Source organism: Dromaius novaehollandiae, chromosome 9 (assembly GCF_036370855.1).
Source record: "Dromaius novaehollandiae isolate bDroNov1 chromosome 9, bDroNov1.hap1, whole genome shotgun sequence".
Taxonomy (NCBI): Eukaryota; Metazoa; Chordata; class Aves; order Casuariiformes; family Dromaiidae; genus Dromaius; species Dromaius novaehollandiae.
In genome coordinates, this window is record NC_088106.1 from 28,317,635 (window position 1) to 28,331,888 (window position 14,254).

Genomic DNA, 14,254 nt, shown 5'->3' on the forward strand with positions numbered 1-14,254 from the left:
TGCTGGTATGATGAATGGGTTATATCACTTTTTAGGGTCCATTTTCAAATTAGGCTTTGTTTTGGATCTTCACGTTTACATTCAAAAAGAGTGAACATTTCCCACATGTGGCTGTTTTCTTTGTGTTTACAAGCTATAACTGTAAAGATGCAAATTGCTATGAAGTACTGAGCAGCCATAATTTCAGTGCTAACTATTTATCCTTTTTGTTGCAAAGGTCTCTTGTTTCTTTTCCATTTTCTCTGATGTTTTTTCTTCTTCTCTTCCCTGGGTCACCCTGTGTGTATCGGGGACTGCTTCTACCCACCTCCTTCCTGTTTCATTATGCCTCATTCCACAGTCTCCTTCTCTACTTGATTTTCTGCAACCTCTCTGCTTGTTCCTGGGCCCCGTCTCCTTCATCCATTCCCGTTCATCTACTCCTTCGGAGCCCAACGCTTACAACCCTGTTGTCTGCCGTCTTTATTTCAACTAGTTATGATAGAAGCTAATGCTTTATAATGCAAAAGATTAACCTACTCTACATGTAATGAGTCCAAACCTTGAAAAAATGTAATAAAGTGGTAATAATAAGCTACATGTGTAGCAGATTACCATCAATGACATAGAATCTTCATGCTTTCATTGAAATATAATTGCAGAATCACAGAATCGTTGAGGCTGGAAGGGACCTCTGGAGACCATTTAGTTGAGCCCTCTAAATCACAGCAAATGTTCATGTCTAGTCTTCATGATGCCTCCTGCAATATTGGATTTTTGAGACTACAGCTTTGATTACAGTTCTCTGAATGCTGCAGAAGAGTGTCAATTAGTTTTCACCAAGAAGGATATGTTGAAGCCCTTCCACATATGTTTGCAGCAACTGAGTCTCTTTGGGCAGATCTTTATTTTATTCATCTCTAGTAGCTGAAATCAAATTAAGCAGAATTGTGACAATAAAACCCCCCATGGTTGCAATTAAGAGCAGATTCATACAGATCACATTGCGAACCAGCAGATAGTTCTGCAAAGGTGAATTAACCCCTGCATGTCTAATGTGCACCTTTTGTTTAGCTGCCTTGGGAGCTAGTACAAAGATGATGTGCAAATAAAATTAATACAAGGTGATAACAGTAATTAACTGAGAACAAAAGTTCACAGATATTCTGTACTCAGAAGTCATCATTTTTGTTTTATCATGCAGCATAAAAATAAAGCAATTTAAAGTAGATTAAAAAAAAATCTTTCCTCTGTTATCCTGGGATTCAACTGTGGAGGAATCTTAGAAAGACGTCAGAAGTCTTAACACAAATGCAATCCTAAAATGCTTCTCATTAAGAGCCACATTTGAAACAACATCTTGCGCACACAGTAGAAGTAATAAAGAGATCTTTTTCATATTCATGTGAATAATAATCTGATGTTTGCTTATATATATATAGAAAGAACATCTTGTACCTCTACAGCTAACACCTTTTCTGCACTGGGGAAATTTGGCATGTTAAAACGACTATTTGGATTCGCTACCATTTGCATAATGAGTCCCCTCCATAAGCGCGCGCAGGTGACTGTACCCCCTCCGCGGTGGCAGATGTGAGCAGCTGCTGTAATGAGACGCTCCTCCAGCTGCACTCTGCTCTTCGTAGGCTGTGCACAAAAAATAGGGAAAGCCATAGACTCCCTCATTAAGTACTTCACCCTCAACAAAACAAGCATCACGCAGATGCAACTGGCACGTGTTATGGCACCCAACTGTTGATCGCTACTGCAGCTCAGGAGAAGCCTTCACCTTCCACTCAGCGTTCCTACTACACAATCCACCGTTCTCCTGCTGCAGCTGTCAGTTATGTTAAGACTACGGGATACAACGAATCGGGGTAGGGATGGAGACCCTTTAGTAAGTATCCTCGAGTGCAAAGTGTGGATTTCTCTGACAGAGGTTAGGGAAATAAAAAATAAGTATTTGGATATTGTGCATTTCCAGCCAACCCCAGCCACCTATGGCCATCCACAATGATGGTTGCCACCTGGAGCCATTAGTTAGGAGGGGACCTCTGGGAATCGCCCTGGGTCATCTTGGCTAGTCAGCTATTCCTGACATCCACAGTCTCATTGTAAAAAATATCTGAGCCTTCAAAAAGTTACAAAAATTAGGAGCTGTACCTGGAGGAAATCAGTGCATTTTTGGACAATACATCCCTTCACTCATAATACGGACTAACTGAATAGGAAAATTACAAGGACAACAGAGAAATGTGGTAAAAATTTTATCAAATCTTTCACTCTAAAAACAAAGGGGAGGATAGTGACTAAATAATTAGCTTTAAGGAATACAGAAAATCACTAGTAGAGTTAAAAAGAGTGCTTGGTCCCAGCAGACTAGAGGCCTAAGCAACATGACTTCTGACAATGTTCAAATTATCCTCTTGCTTTTTTTGTAGTGACTAACTCACCTTTCTTTCTTTTTTCCTTCTGCTTTCACTCTTCCTCAAGCCATTTTCTGTAAGACCCTAACCTTTACCAGGAAGGAAATCTACAGACTACTGCAACACTTTAGAAAAGCCCCTAACAGCTCCCTATGATGGTTTTACTGTTGAGAGAACAAGTAAGCTTGTGTCAGATGCAGCAGGCTCAGGCAGGAACCTGGCTTTTAAGAAGTCACTGTGTTCTACAACATTATATCCTGTAGCTAGATACTTGAAGCCTTTTTGACAGCTGGGTCTCCATGGAAATAAGTACACTAAGACTGCAGCTATTTTAAGACCTTAAAATTAACGAAGCTAGAAGGTTGAGGTTAGGAGCTGCATCTAGGAGAAATCAGTCAACTTTTGGACAGTTCACACCCTTCACTTCGTACCTTGCACTTGCACTATCTGTACTAGCTTAATTGGACAGTAACATATATGGAAGAAAAATGTAGCAAAAGCAATAGTGTGCCTGGTTTGGGAAGAGAAAGTCATGGGCCCAGGGCTGTCTGAGAAAGCAGCAGCTTGTATTTGGTCCCCATCAGTTTAATCTGTGTCCTGAAGCATCTCTATGAACACTCACAGAAACAAACAAACAAACCCATAAGCACCTGTTTGTTAAATTTAATTTCATAATATTCACATCTGGAAAGCTCCCACAGTTGGTATATCAACTCTGTCATCTCCAGATATAGCTAGTCCTGCCATAAAGAAAAGTATTATGCAGTCTCGCTACATTTTTGCACCAGCCCATTTCTGCCACTGTATGTCTAAGCTACTCACCTTCAAAGTCTCTCTTCTACAGAGCCCTGAGAAAGCTCTTTCAGAGTCTTCTTCTGACCATTTTCTACTTGCAAGAGGTCGGTGGCATTGGCCATCATTCCTGTCATGGAGAATAGCTCAGACTCTCTTTGGTGCCACAAGTGATAATCCTTATCCAACTCTTGAGCCTCTGAACAGTAACACATTTTTCCTTCTGCAAGCTTGGCAAAGAGCCTCGCTTCTCCTCCGGCAATATGCCTTTCTAAAGGACAGGCCAAATCAAGTAACTGCATTTTATATTATACATTTCCATCACACCCCAGCAAGTCCACTGCTCATCTGTAAATCTGGGCCAAACTGGTACCATATTCCCAATTATGAGAATATTTCTGCAAGAAGAAGCTATCTTTGCTTTATGTCAAGCTGTTACTTTACAAACTTTGGGGAATATACTTTGTTTTTCACAGCTTAAGAAGTCAGTGGAAAAACACTGGCATCACAGAGAAGCTGAGCCTGTCTAATTATTGAGAGGTTAAAAACTTTTTGCAGAAAATCCGTCACGTGTTTTCATCTCCAAAGATACATGAACACACACAGAATTCAGCAGGAGCTGACTTAGCTCTCCGTACTAGTGGGAAATTCACCTGTCCCAGGAAGGTTACTCAGTGGCCGTACCAGTTCTTCTGGAATCTGAAATAGGAAAGTGAATCCCTCCCTAGGGCCAGGGAAGTGCCACAGCTGTTGAATTATTAGGATTACACAGGGAGGATTCTGCTGAATAAAGCAAGAGGAACGTAAGCTCATAGACTGTCTTGTTGACTGGTAGGTTGCAGGTGTTTCAGTAGGGGTGCCTTGAAATGCCCATCTCTACGGTAGAAAAATCTCTCTCCGCAATGGTTCATATGTAGAGATTGTCCTCTCCCACCCGTTCTCAGAAGCCCATGCTCGGCCCCTTCCGTGCTAGGAAAACTCAGTAGTTTTCCATATGCCGTTTTCCATACACATACAATGGGTAACGATACCTGCTAGCAGGTGCTGCAGTTTCTAAAGCAGTTGTATCCACAGAGGGTGTGTGCACACAGGCGCGTGCATCTTCAGTCGCAGCGGCATTGTTGCGGCTGCCCTGCACTCCTCCGCGCCTTCAGCGTTTCTCCTGGGCAGGGACTTCTGTCTCTAGGTGACCTGGTGTAACATCGGACTAAAGCTGAATCATGTGGCAGATAGTTCTGAATTTGCAATAAGGAATGATTAGAAAGGTGACTATTTTATTATTTTTAAGTAATCAACATGGAAACAATAGCAAGGATCAAGTCACAAACGGGCGTAGCCTCATTGTAACCACTGCATTAATACTTAACATGAATATAATAGAAATTACAAGTATGTTAACATTATTCATTCTCAGTCAATGAACAAAAGTATACAGTGAAGTCAGCATTAATCTATTAAGAATGCTACAAAACCAGCCAGTGTCCTTCAAAAGCAGAGTCCTTGCCGTAAGATGGGCTGGAATGACTGCTGTCCCTTCAGGCAGCTGTGCTCCTAGGCTGCATACGGACCGGCCAGTTCTCTCCCATTTCTGTATGTAGTTCTGCCATTTCACTTTGTTAGGGGTCAGAAAGCACTACCTGCTAGGAAAAAAGGGCTACAGTGCCAAGGGCCAGCCCTCACGCTCAGCGTGGATCCACGTATGCAGCCTGGGAGCCCACGCAAGAGGCAAAGCTGGCTCCTTCGACAGTGTGCGACATTCATCAGTATCTGCTATTCAGGCTCGACTCCCTCCCTCCCCTGACTCCTTGCTCCATGGATATGACATGCTTTTGGAGCTGTACCGCTTTCAGGATGCTTTCTTTTACATGTCTATCATTCTGTAAGAGGAATTCCGTAACTCAAAATAAAAATTTTGCTTTTGTATACAGGGCACTCTTTAAATACACCTCTTCCGTCTCCTAGTCCTTATACCGTACCTTCCTCTTCAAAACATTTACTAATGTGTGTATTAACCATCTGCCTCTCAACAGAAGTACCAAAGTGACACTACAAAAGGCTAACTTGCATTTGTTACTGTGGTCCTGGCTCCTCTTGGTCTGAGCAACGTAGGGCTAGAGCACTTTCACAATCAGAGAGAGAGAGGTACACTCTCAAAATAAAAATTCCCAGTCTTTTCAGCACCAGACCGGAGGATATCAATGTGAACGAAGCAGTAATCTCCATCTTTCTTCCCATCAGGATTTCTCCTAGGGTGACATCTGCCGTGTTGTTTTCACTGTAGAGACAAGAGAAGACATCAGCTTGTCTATTGCCACTTCGCTACGTTTTTATGGAGAAGAAAAAATCACTACAGCTTGTCCACGTGGGCTCCCTTTTTGCCCCAAACCCACATATTAAACCCTCCCCTACTCCTTCTAATCCAGTTAATGACTTGGTGAAAAAAAAAAAGCAGCCCAGAAAAGTAGATATTTCCTTTTCGTTTTAAATAATAATAAAACAGTGGTGAGAGTTTCATGAATTCACTGAAATGAATGCTGTTGAATGGCACAGCATTTATTATTTCAACAGCGATCCTTTTGGACAACACTGTTTTCATTTGATAAGTGTTTTCCATAGCTAACTGCTTTTAATTATCTTTTTATTAATTATGGCAAAGCAAATCTAGCAGCCTACAGCAGAGCTGTGTTCTGTGCCAAGCCAAGCTTTGACGTTCTCAGAAATAATGCGGTATGAATCAAAGCAGCAACCAAGTAGCTGAGTGTTTGCATTCCTCTTTCGGCCACCAAACTTAAAACAGTCCAGAAGAAATTAAAGCTTCTTGCAAAACTGAGGCCGTGGTTTCACAACGTGACATGTTCTGCAGCAGTACTGCTCTAAGACATTCCCGTGCCTCCTGCGCCCCGCAGCCCTTGCAGGTTTGTGGGACAGGGCTCTGAGCTTGGTCAGGAAATACGCGGCGGAGGCAGGGTGATGACGCCAGTATTGCTCTGCGTGTTTTCTACTGTGAAACCACAGTCTGATAAAACTCCCCCCCCGCTCCTCTTACTCCCAGGAGAAACACACCGGTGTGGTTGTCCTGCCCACCGGCCCCTCTTCCGTCCGATGCTTCCCGGAGTGAGGGAGCTCTGAACTGTCCCGATAGTCTCGGCCCTTGGAGTTCTGCATGTCCAGCACCGCCCGGCTCTTCGAGGGAAGCGGTGGCTTGCTGAGCTGCCCCTGGACGCTTGAGCTGACTTCAGACCGCGATGGCTTGATGAGCTTTTTGAGCGGTGCTGAGTTTTCCAGCGATGTAGTCACCTTCGGTTTGCCTTGAGTCTTTTCACCCGTGGTTTTTTCCTCGGTTTGGCCGGAGCAGGTATAGGAGCGGAATCGCTGCGTGGGCACCAGGAAAGGCGGCGACGGCTGTTTGCTGGAGGCCTTGCTGCTCTCCGACTCCTGTAGTTTTGTGAGAGGAAAGCTCGGATCGTGCAGGGACGGCTGCTCTTTTCGCGAGGCCTTGGGGTAGTCCTGCTCTTTCTTCGATGCCACCTTCCCCTTGGAGCCCATGGAGCCATAGAGTGGGTTCTCAAACATCTCGGGCTTTTGCTGTCCCTCCTCCTGAAGCAAAGGCTCTGCTGGGCTTTTCCCCAGTTCAGGAGGCCTACAGTCATCAAAGCAGTGCAAAAAGGAGACTTGTAAAGAGCGGGCAAGAGGCACTTACTGATTTAAAGGGAAAATGAATAGGAAATGAGCATGATAAAATTAAACTGAGCATGCAAAGGGATAACAGGATAACCATTAAACCTGGGGGGATAGAAGAGAATTGTGTAGGGTTTTTATTTTGCTTTGTTTAATCTTTATTCGTATGATAACTGAGAGCAGATAGACTTAGTGCTGTACAAACTGCCTGCTGGACTACAGTCTGCTCAACATGACACTTGGCTTTTCTTTAAACAGGTATCAGTCACTGAGCCAAACTGTGCCCAGTGCTGTGATGGCTCTGTTACAGGCACAAATCTGAATTTAAATATTCATAAGAATCTTCAGATCTGGCAGAGAGGATTGAAATGGCTGTCTGGACAGTTAACATAAGAGCTCACATCATACTATATCATTTTACAAGTAGCTCAATCTCCCCTTGCTACCAGTGCCACACAGTATTCCTGGGGAAGGAATAAATTCCTTGATGCACCCAAATGCGCAGTATGTAAGTAATAGCTATTTACTGTGGGCTAAGAGAAACACTGTGTGTGCAGAGCTGAGCCCTTTGAATGCATATTAATAGAAGGCTCCGAGTTGAAGGAGAGCACAGCTGTGCAACGGGACGAGGGAGGTTTGGTGGTTCTTGTACGAGAGCACCTGAACTGGCAAGGCTTTCCTCTGGGGAACAGCCAAAACACTTAAACAATCAGCCCCAGTATCACTGAACGGAGCGGAATAGGGATGAGTAGCACATATTCTCGGGTGTTTTCAAATGAGCTGGGCTCCTTGCTTCAAGTGATCTACTGGAGGTCTCTACATGAAGGAGCAGACTGCTGAGAGCGTGATGAAGCAGCGCTGTCAGGTGCATATCGGGTTGAGGCAGTGCTTGCAGCCATGACTTCCGCAAATTCTGGCTTATAGAGTATCAGATTTCTTTACCAGTGAACTCTAGCCCGGGCTCAGACAAGCTGTTAACAGTTTGAGGAAGAGGTCTGGAATGAGGATGCTGGTTGCATACAAGCACGAGAGTAGAGTATCCTCATCCCTTTATCACGTTTGGTAGGTAAGGGATATATTTCAATATATGGCTGAATTGAAATTTTGCATCAAGACTTGTGACAGATGTGGCACATGGATACTAACTTCTGTAGCAAGCTGGACCTTTTTATAGTAGCATAAGTAGAAATTTGGTTTAAGTACTCCACATATGACATGTGAAGGAGCTCTCCTTCCCGCCCAGTGGAAAGGGCTATGCCATACTCTTCCCTGTTCTTCTGTGTCACTACAGTCAGCTCTGTAGCCGCCTTCCCTTTTTTTTTTCTCTCTAGAATCCAGTTGGTAGAAAATTAAACATACACATATATTTTTTTCTTTCCGTTCACAAAAGATTGAGGAGGTACTACACTGGTTTCCTTTGACTATGTGACGTATGCTCATGACCTTCACTTATCTTTTCCTGATTCTAGAGGTAGAAGGCTGAAACAACAAGCTGCACCTTGAAATCTCCATACAGATAATGAAACAGTGACTGTGCAGAATGGCGAGAGAGAAGGGGAATAGCCGCAGTGCAAAAGGCAAAGACTTACAGATGCTCTTGACTCCTACAAATGCTTCGGTTTACTGTAGGCTGGAGGGATGTTTTTGGAGATAGGGGCGACAAGGAGGGTGATGTGGAGGATGGCTCTCTCTGTCCCACTACAGAGGTGTTCTCTTTGGGCTGCTGCTCATAGCTCCAGAGAGAAGATGGCTGGTCCGGTGAAGGTATCTGCTTAAGCTGGCTCATTGCAGAGGGTTGCTGAGAGAAAGCAACCATTCCCATGTAGTTGGGGTTGCTGATGTCTGTGGGAGTGGAGCTGCTGAGAGAAGAAATATTGTTAGGAAGATACATGCAGAAATACATTTTTCTTCTGTCTCCCTGCCAACTACAAGGGAGTCTGTGCCCACTGACTGCTTGATTCAATATCACCTACTGGGTTTTTGTCACTGTTGCTTTAGAATAAGAGAGTAAGTGGGAGTCCTGTTAGCGCCTCCCTCCCCTGGGTCCCTGGAGAGGAAGCAGCTAGGTCGAGGCCACCTCCTCCAAACCCAGATAGCTCCTGCGGCTGTGGCAGACGCTTCCATTTGCAGGCTGCAGGGAATATTAGCACTCAGTTTCTGCAGTCACGTACAGGATCTAACAATCCTTTTACAGGTTTCTGGGTCCAGCAGTTCGGCTGGCAGCTACAGCAGGATGGCTCCCAGCAAGAGGCAGATTACGGTGCTGGTAGCATTGTGCAGGGTAGGAATATGCTACTGGAACAACAAGGAGAGACATTTGGCCTTTTGAGGTGCATCCATATAGATTAGCAGGCAGAAGGCAAGAAGCTGCCTGGAAAGAAATGCACCCTGTGAAACACTGAAACTGGAGTGGAAAGACAGCCTTTCCCAGAAGAGTCCTGTAACTCTTGGAAAGGAAAAGGCAGGCAGTTTGAGAATTGCTTCCCACCCCAAGCTGGCAAAAGTAAAGCAGCAAGATTACCGTAACATATTATCCTTTCCTGGGGTGTCTGGAGAAGAGGTAGCACTCCCCCAATAGCGAGCAATGGCTGCTGCCTCTTTGGCCATCGGATGAGTAGGTTTTGATTTTCTGTTGGAAATAAAAGGGTCCTTTTTAAGACGAGGTGTAAGTGGGGTGCAGAGACCCAGTCTGACTAACGCACTCTCACCTTCTGAAGCTTTGGACCCAGAAGCATTGAGCAGACCTGACCAAAGGGCCACAAAGGCAGCTTCCCAGTGCTCACCATGCCTATTAATACTGCTCTCACAGCAAGCCCAGCTTGGCACTCATGGAGCCAACTACCTTTCCGCAACTGACTTACCTGCTTGCCCTTTACCTGTTAGTCTGATCCCAGTCTTTGTTAAGTTCTAAATTACTGATGTTCTTTGGTTTCTGCCCAGCAATTTCATCACGTTCAATCTTGACAAAGTCTGGAAGAAAGGAAAAGGCATAAAAAGAGTGCTCTGGTGGCTTCAGATTCTGGTTCCCTAAATTTTCCATATTACTACTTGTATTAAGGCATCTCTCTTTGTCTATCAGAATGTCAGGGAGCTGGTTTTAAACAGTGTTGTTGGCATTATATTTTCAAATGCTGATCAGTGTATATCATGCTTTGTTGACATAGGAAAGACAAAGTCTGCCCTGAAGTACTCACAGACAAATGCCATGATCCCCCAAACAGTCACATACAGGTCATTTTACCATCAGGCATACTACTTGTGAATGTAATGAAGCTACTCAGGTAAAATTAAGCACATTCATAAAATTTAGGGCTACGTGATCCAAAGCAATTGCATTGCAACACTAATGAGTCCTGTTAGCTGACCCGTGGTAACTGGCCGTAATGTACTCTTAGCTCATCCCAGTTGGAAAATAGGAGGTGTTAGGTTAATCCACCTTCATAGTGACTCAGCCACTTTAAATGGTGTTATTATTCTAAGTGTTTGATGAAAAATTGTCTGAGTAAAAATGCTTAGTGAAGACTTTTCCTCAAGAACAGCAACAAAGCAGTCAGTCTGAGTGTTACATCCTACCTCGGAAGGCTACTCAGAACTAAACAATTCTTAATAAATGCTTTCAGAACATAAAATTCTAGAGAAGCAGGAATTATTCAATGATAAAACCCTAGTAGGGCTTCTTTTCTTGAGAGACTGGCTTCAGCAACCCACCATCAAAGGGACACTTAGAAATAAATGATTTCAGTGATATCTGGCTTTATATTATGGTTTTGAAACATATGTGGTATCAAGAAAATACCATGTGAGGCACATATGGTGTTTTCCTGAACTGACAGCAACAGAAAGCATGTCTGCTGCTTTGATGTGAGTGGATTAGAAAGCCTTCCTATTCTGTCTGTGGCGATTACAGTAGCTGGTCACTTGGCACAGCTAGTGTCCAGCTGACAGTCAGAGAACAGTTTCTCGTTTCTGAGGAAACCCACATTAACTGCTGTATTCTGAAGGAGTGCAACGGATGATGATAAGCAAGGCTTAGGATCTGTTAGCTGAGGAACTGCTGCTTAAGAGTCTCGCATGCTCATTGCAGAGGCTCCCCAGGTGCCTGGAGCCCTTTGGTACCCTGCCACATAGCCACTGCAAGGGGAAATAAGGTGTCACAGTTCGAGAAAATCAGTGCAGTGTCAGTGACAGACAGGGGGCTCTCGCAGTCCGCTGAATTTACTTGAATGATGAAAAAGAAAAACCCAGATGTAATTGCTGTGCCTTTCTGAAAAAGCCCAGGTACACTCCTGAGAATGAATGATATTTACACCTTGGTAGTCGGCGTCAAAAGCTCTTGCCTATTTGGAACCAAAAGCACTGCAAGGGTAGTTTTCAATTCCTTGACAATTACGAGGCCGTTATCAAGATGGAAATACTCCAGAGTGACCATTACAGGGATGATCCAGTTCCTTACCATACAGTTTCTCTCTCTGTTTTCCTTGTGATGTCTGTAACTTGATTTCACCTTGGAAGACCCCGGTTTTCTCGCCATGGTGTGTCAGCACAGTGTGGATGGGAACTAAGGATTCGGTTGCTTCTATTCGCAGGGCAATGCAGCCTTCGCCTGGAAGACACAGAATAAGTCTGGAACTGAGAAACAAAGCACTGCAATCCCTTTCTCATGTCACTCATATACTATCACTGTGCAGACAGCGCTGAGCTTACTGGAGACAATCTGCTTTGGATCACAGTAAGGACTGTAAAATCTCTTGGGAAATAAGGGGCATTCACTTTATTTCTTCACATATGTGAGAAGGATTTGGGCATTTCAGGCCTCAGCAGGTGACTGCAGAGTTCGGAGCTTCCATTACTGGTAAGAAAAACATGGGCCTGTGACTGCCATTTCAGTTAATGGGATTTCAGCAAAGAGCCTTCTCTGGACGAGGACTGCAGTCCCCGACTGATTAAAATTTGGAAGCAAGCAGCACTGACAATGAATGCTCTGTAGCCAGGAGAAATGCTTCAAGGAAGTGCAATTGAAGCAGGATTTACATGTCCTGAATAAACCTGTTTAAACAGACCGACTCCTCATTTAATTCCAGCAGAGTACTTTCTTTTTAAGTCGCTGCTCTTTTAGGGCTGGTAAAGCTTACATAGATGAGGCCTCTACTTCACAGTCCTCTATTCATCATTACCTCATAAAATATTGCCCACGATGTATTTTTGTATGTACTGAGTTCTAAATCAGAATCCAGAGCATCATAGATGTTCAGTCTGTAATAGTTAGCTCTGCTCTCTCCCACTCTTTCAGTGATTTGGAAAAATCTAAGTAGATTTTGACTCATCCAGAACTTCAGAGCTGAACACTTACCATAAGATTCATCACTGTCTGATGACTTAATGCTGATCAGAATGTGTTGATCCAGTAGGTATTCTGGGTCTGAAATAATTGGAGTCAGCTGCAAAGACAAGTTCATGGGGGTCAGCACAAGTGGAGGTCTACGTGAGCAAAGTTCTCCCTTTGTGCCTCCGTCCAGAATGGTCAAAACGCAGCTGGACGGACCCTCAAGCCCAGGCTCGGCATCACTGGTGGAGTTAGGAGGGCGATGGTAGAATGCTGCACACTTTTCAGAGACCCCCACTCTCCCGCCCAGCATGACGGACAGGACGCTACAAATCAAACACTCACACTGGCTGAGCTGCAGGTTTTTCCTACAGTGCAGTACTGAAAATTGCCCTAGAAGGATGTGGTCTGGACTCTGATCACAGTGTGTTCCCAAAGAGCTCTTTGGCTGTTGTTACAGTGACTTATTGCAGAGTCTTTCACCAGACCACATGTATATGGCACTCTTTCCAGAGTCAGCAGTTCTTCTGGGCTATCCGGAAAGGTACCGACATGTACATTTGCTCCAAACCCAAGAGCTCTGATAGTTCTTCCAGCTCCCAGAATGCCGGGAAATGGAGAACAGCTCCGATCTCAAGGGTAGGACTTGTCTCTGACACTGAAGCACAGAATACTACTGCTGACCACTGATGGTCTTTTTAACACAGGTAAAAAATATTCGGTTAACTTTTCTCAGAAATACCAAGAAGAAACGTTGTTTGACAGGGCAAAGAAACCTTGGGACAGAATTACTCCTTACGCTGTTTTATCTCCCATCTAAAACAAAACCCAAGCTGGTTCGAAAGATTTATCAGCATAATTATGTTCACTAAAAAGGTGAGAAAAAAGTTACACTCTTGAGTAACATAATCATGCCAGCAAAATTCCCAATACAGATATAAGTATACTAGCAAAAAAGTCCTCTCCTTCGTATAACATACTCCATTTAGCTTAAACCCATCCTGCATTCTTACGAACTCTTAAAAGAGTAAACAAGACCACAACTCTGTTCCTGAAACTAGTATTTATATAAGCAAAAGACTTAATGTTGCTTATGGCATACAGGTGGAAGGCTTCTCTCCCATACAGATATGGAAACATAGTCTCAGTTTACCTTTGGAAGAGCATCAGCGAACTTTACCACAAGCTCCCCTTCATTCCCATCCTCATTTTCTCCTTCCTGGCTCTTTACAAAAGCTACAGAGTGATGAGAAAGGAGTTCATCAGAAGAGAGACAGCAAGAACTTGGCTACAAATCCCTTCTCAGATGGTAGATCTCCAAAAGAGCTACAATTATTTTCCCACTTGCACACAAGTTTTAAAAGTATTAAGGTGTTTAAGGATTGAGCTTTGGGTGAATGTTTACACAGTAGATTTACGAGTGATCTTACTGGGGCATTGTTAAATGGTTTTATTTAACAGTTAAACTTGGCACTGAAAAGCTCAGTGCATGCATGGACTGGAGGATAAGAACATGACAGCTCTTCCTACGCCACTCAAGATAGCACACTTTTGAAATTCTAATTTAAGATTCGTAATACACTGTTTCCATAGAAATTTATGCAAATTTTGATACAGCCAAAAAATAATCTTTTATGGAACTGTCTTTGACACAGCTCTCTGACATGCGATAATGTGATGAAGCATACACCAAAGGCATGCTGTCCCACTTACAGGAGCAGTCCTGTGATGGGGAATCGCTCAAAAAAAACACAGCAAGGGCATGTAGGCTCACGTTACATAAACAGCTGAGACGCAGCCCCGCAGCACAGGGACAGGGAGTAAGTTCTGTAGCACTGATACACAGTCCCATTTGCAGAATCATCTCACCGTCTTTCCTTTCACTCTAGGGTGATCCTCTGATTTATTCTTTTCAAACCAGGGGAAGGAAATAATTTTTATGAGCATAATGCACATCCTTTATTTTGAAAGCACCTAATCACTTGCAGCAGGCATGATTAGAAATTCAATCAATCGAGGGTTTGCTAAATAGAGATTTTTGTTATGTGATAAGCAA

The 14,254-nt window shown here is 43.7% G+C and overlaps 1 protein-coding gene across 2 annotated transcripts in view; it reads right to left on the reverse strand.

Annotated features, from left to right (window-relative positions):
* Positions 1 to 4,454: 4,454 nt before the first annotated feature.
* The window catches only part of INPP5D (inositol polyphosphate-5-phosphatase D), a 54,074-nt gene continuing 44,274 nt past the window's right edge, over positions 4,455 to 14,254 (reverse strand). Inside the window, exons 22-29 of one of the 2 annotated variants that reach the window (XM_026109757.2) lie at positions 13,352 to 13,434; positions 12,226 to 12,313; positions 11,329 to 11,478; positions 9,752 to 9,845; positions 9,397 to 9,504; positions 8,465 to 8,734; positions 6,261 to 6,837; positions 4,455 to 5,472 (exon numbers count right to left, since the gene is read on the reverse strand). In XM_026109757.2, coding sequence (XP_025965542.2) covers positions 5,470 to 5,472; positions 6,261 to 6,837; positions 8,465 to 8,734; positions 9,397 to 9,504; positions 9,752 to 9,845; positions 11,329 to 11,478; positions 12,226 to 12,313; positions 13,352 to 13,434 — 1,373 coding nt within the window. In that variant the 3' untranslated portion in view covers positions 4,455 to 5,469. Of the gene's footprint in view, positions 5,473 to 6,224; positions 6,838 to 8,464; positions 8,735 to 9,396; positions 9,505 to 9,751; positions 9,846 to 11,328; positions 11,479 to 12,225; positions 12,314 to 13,351; positions 13,435 to 14,254 lie in introns of those variants that run through there. The other variant, XM_026109756.2, reaches the window with a different exon arrangement.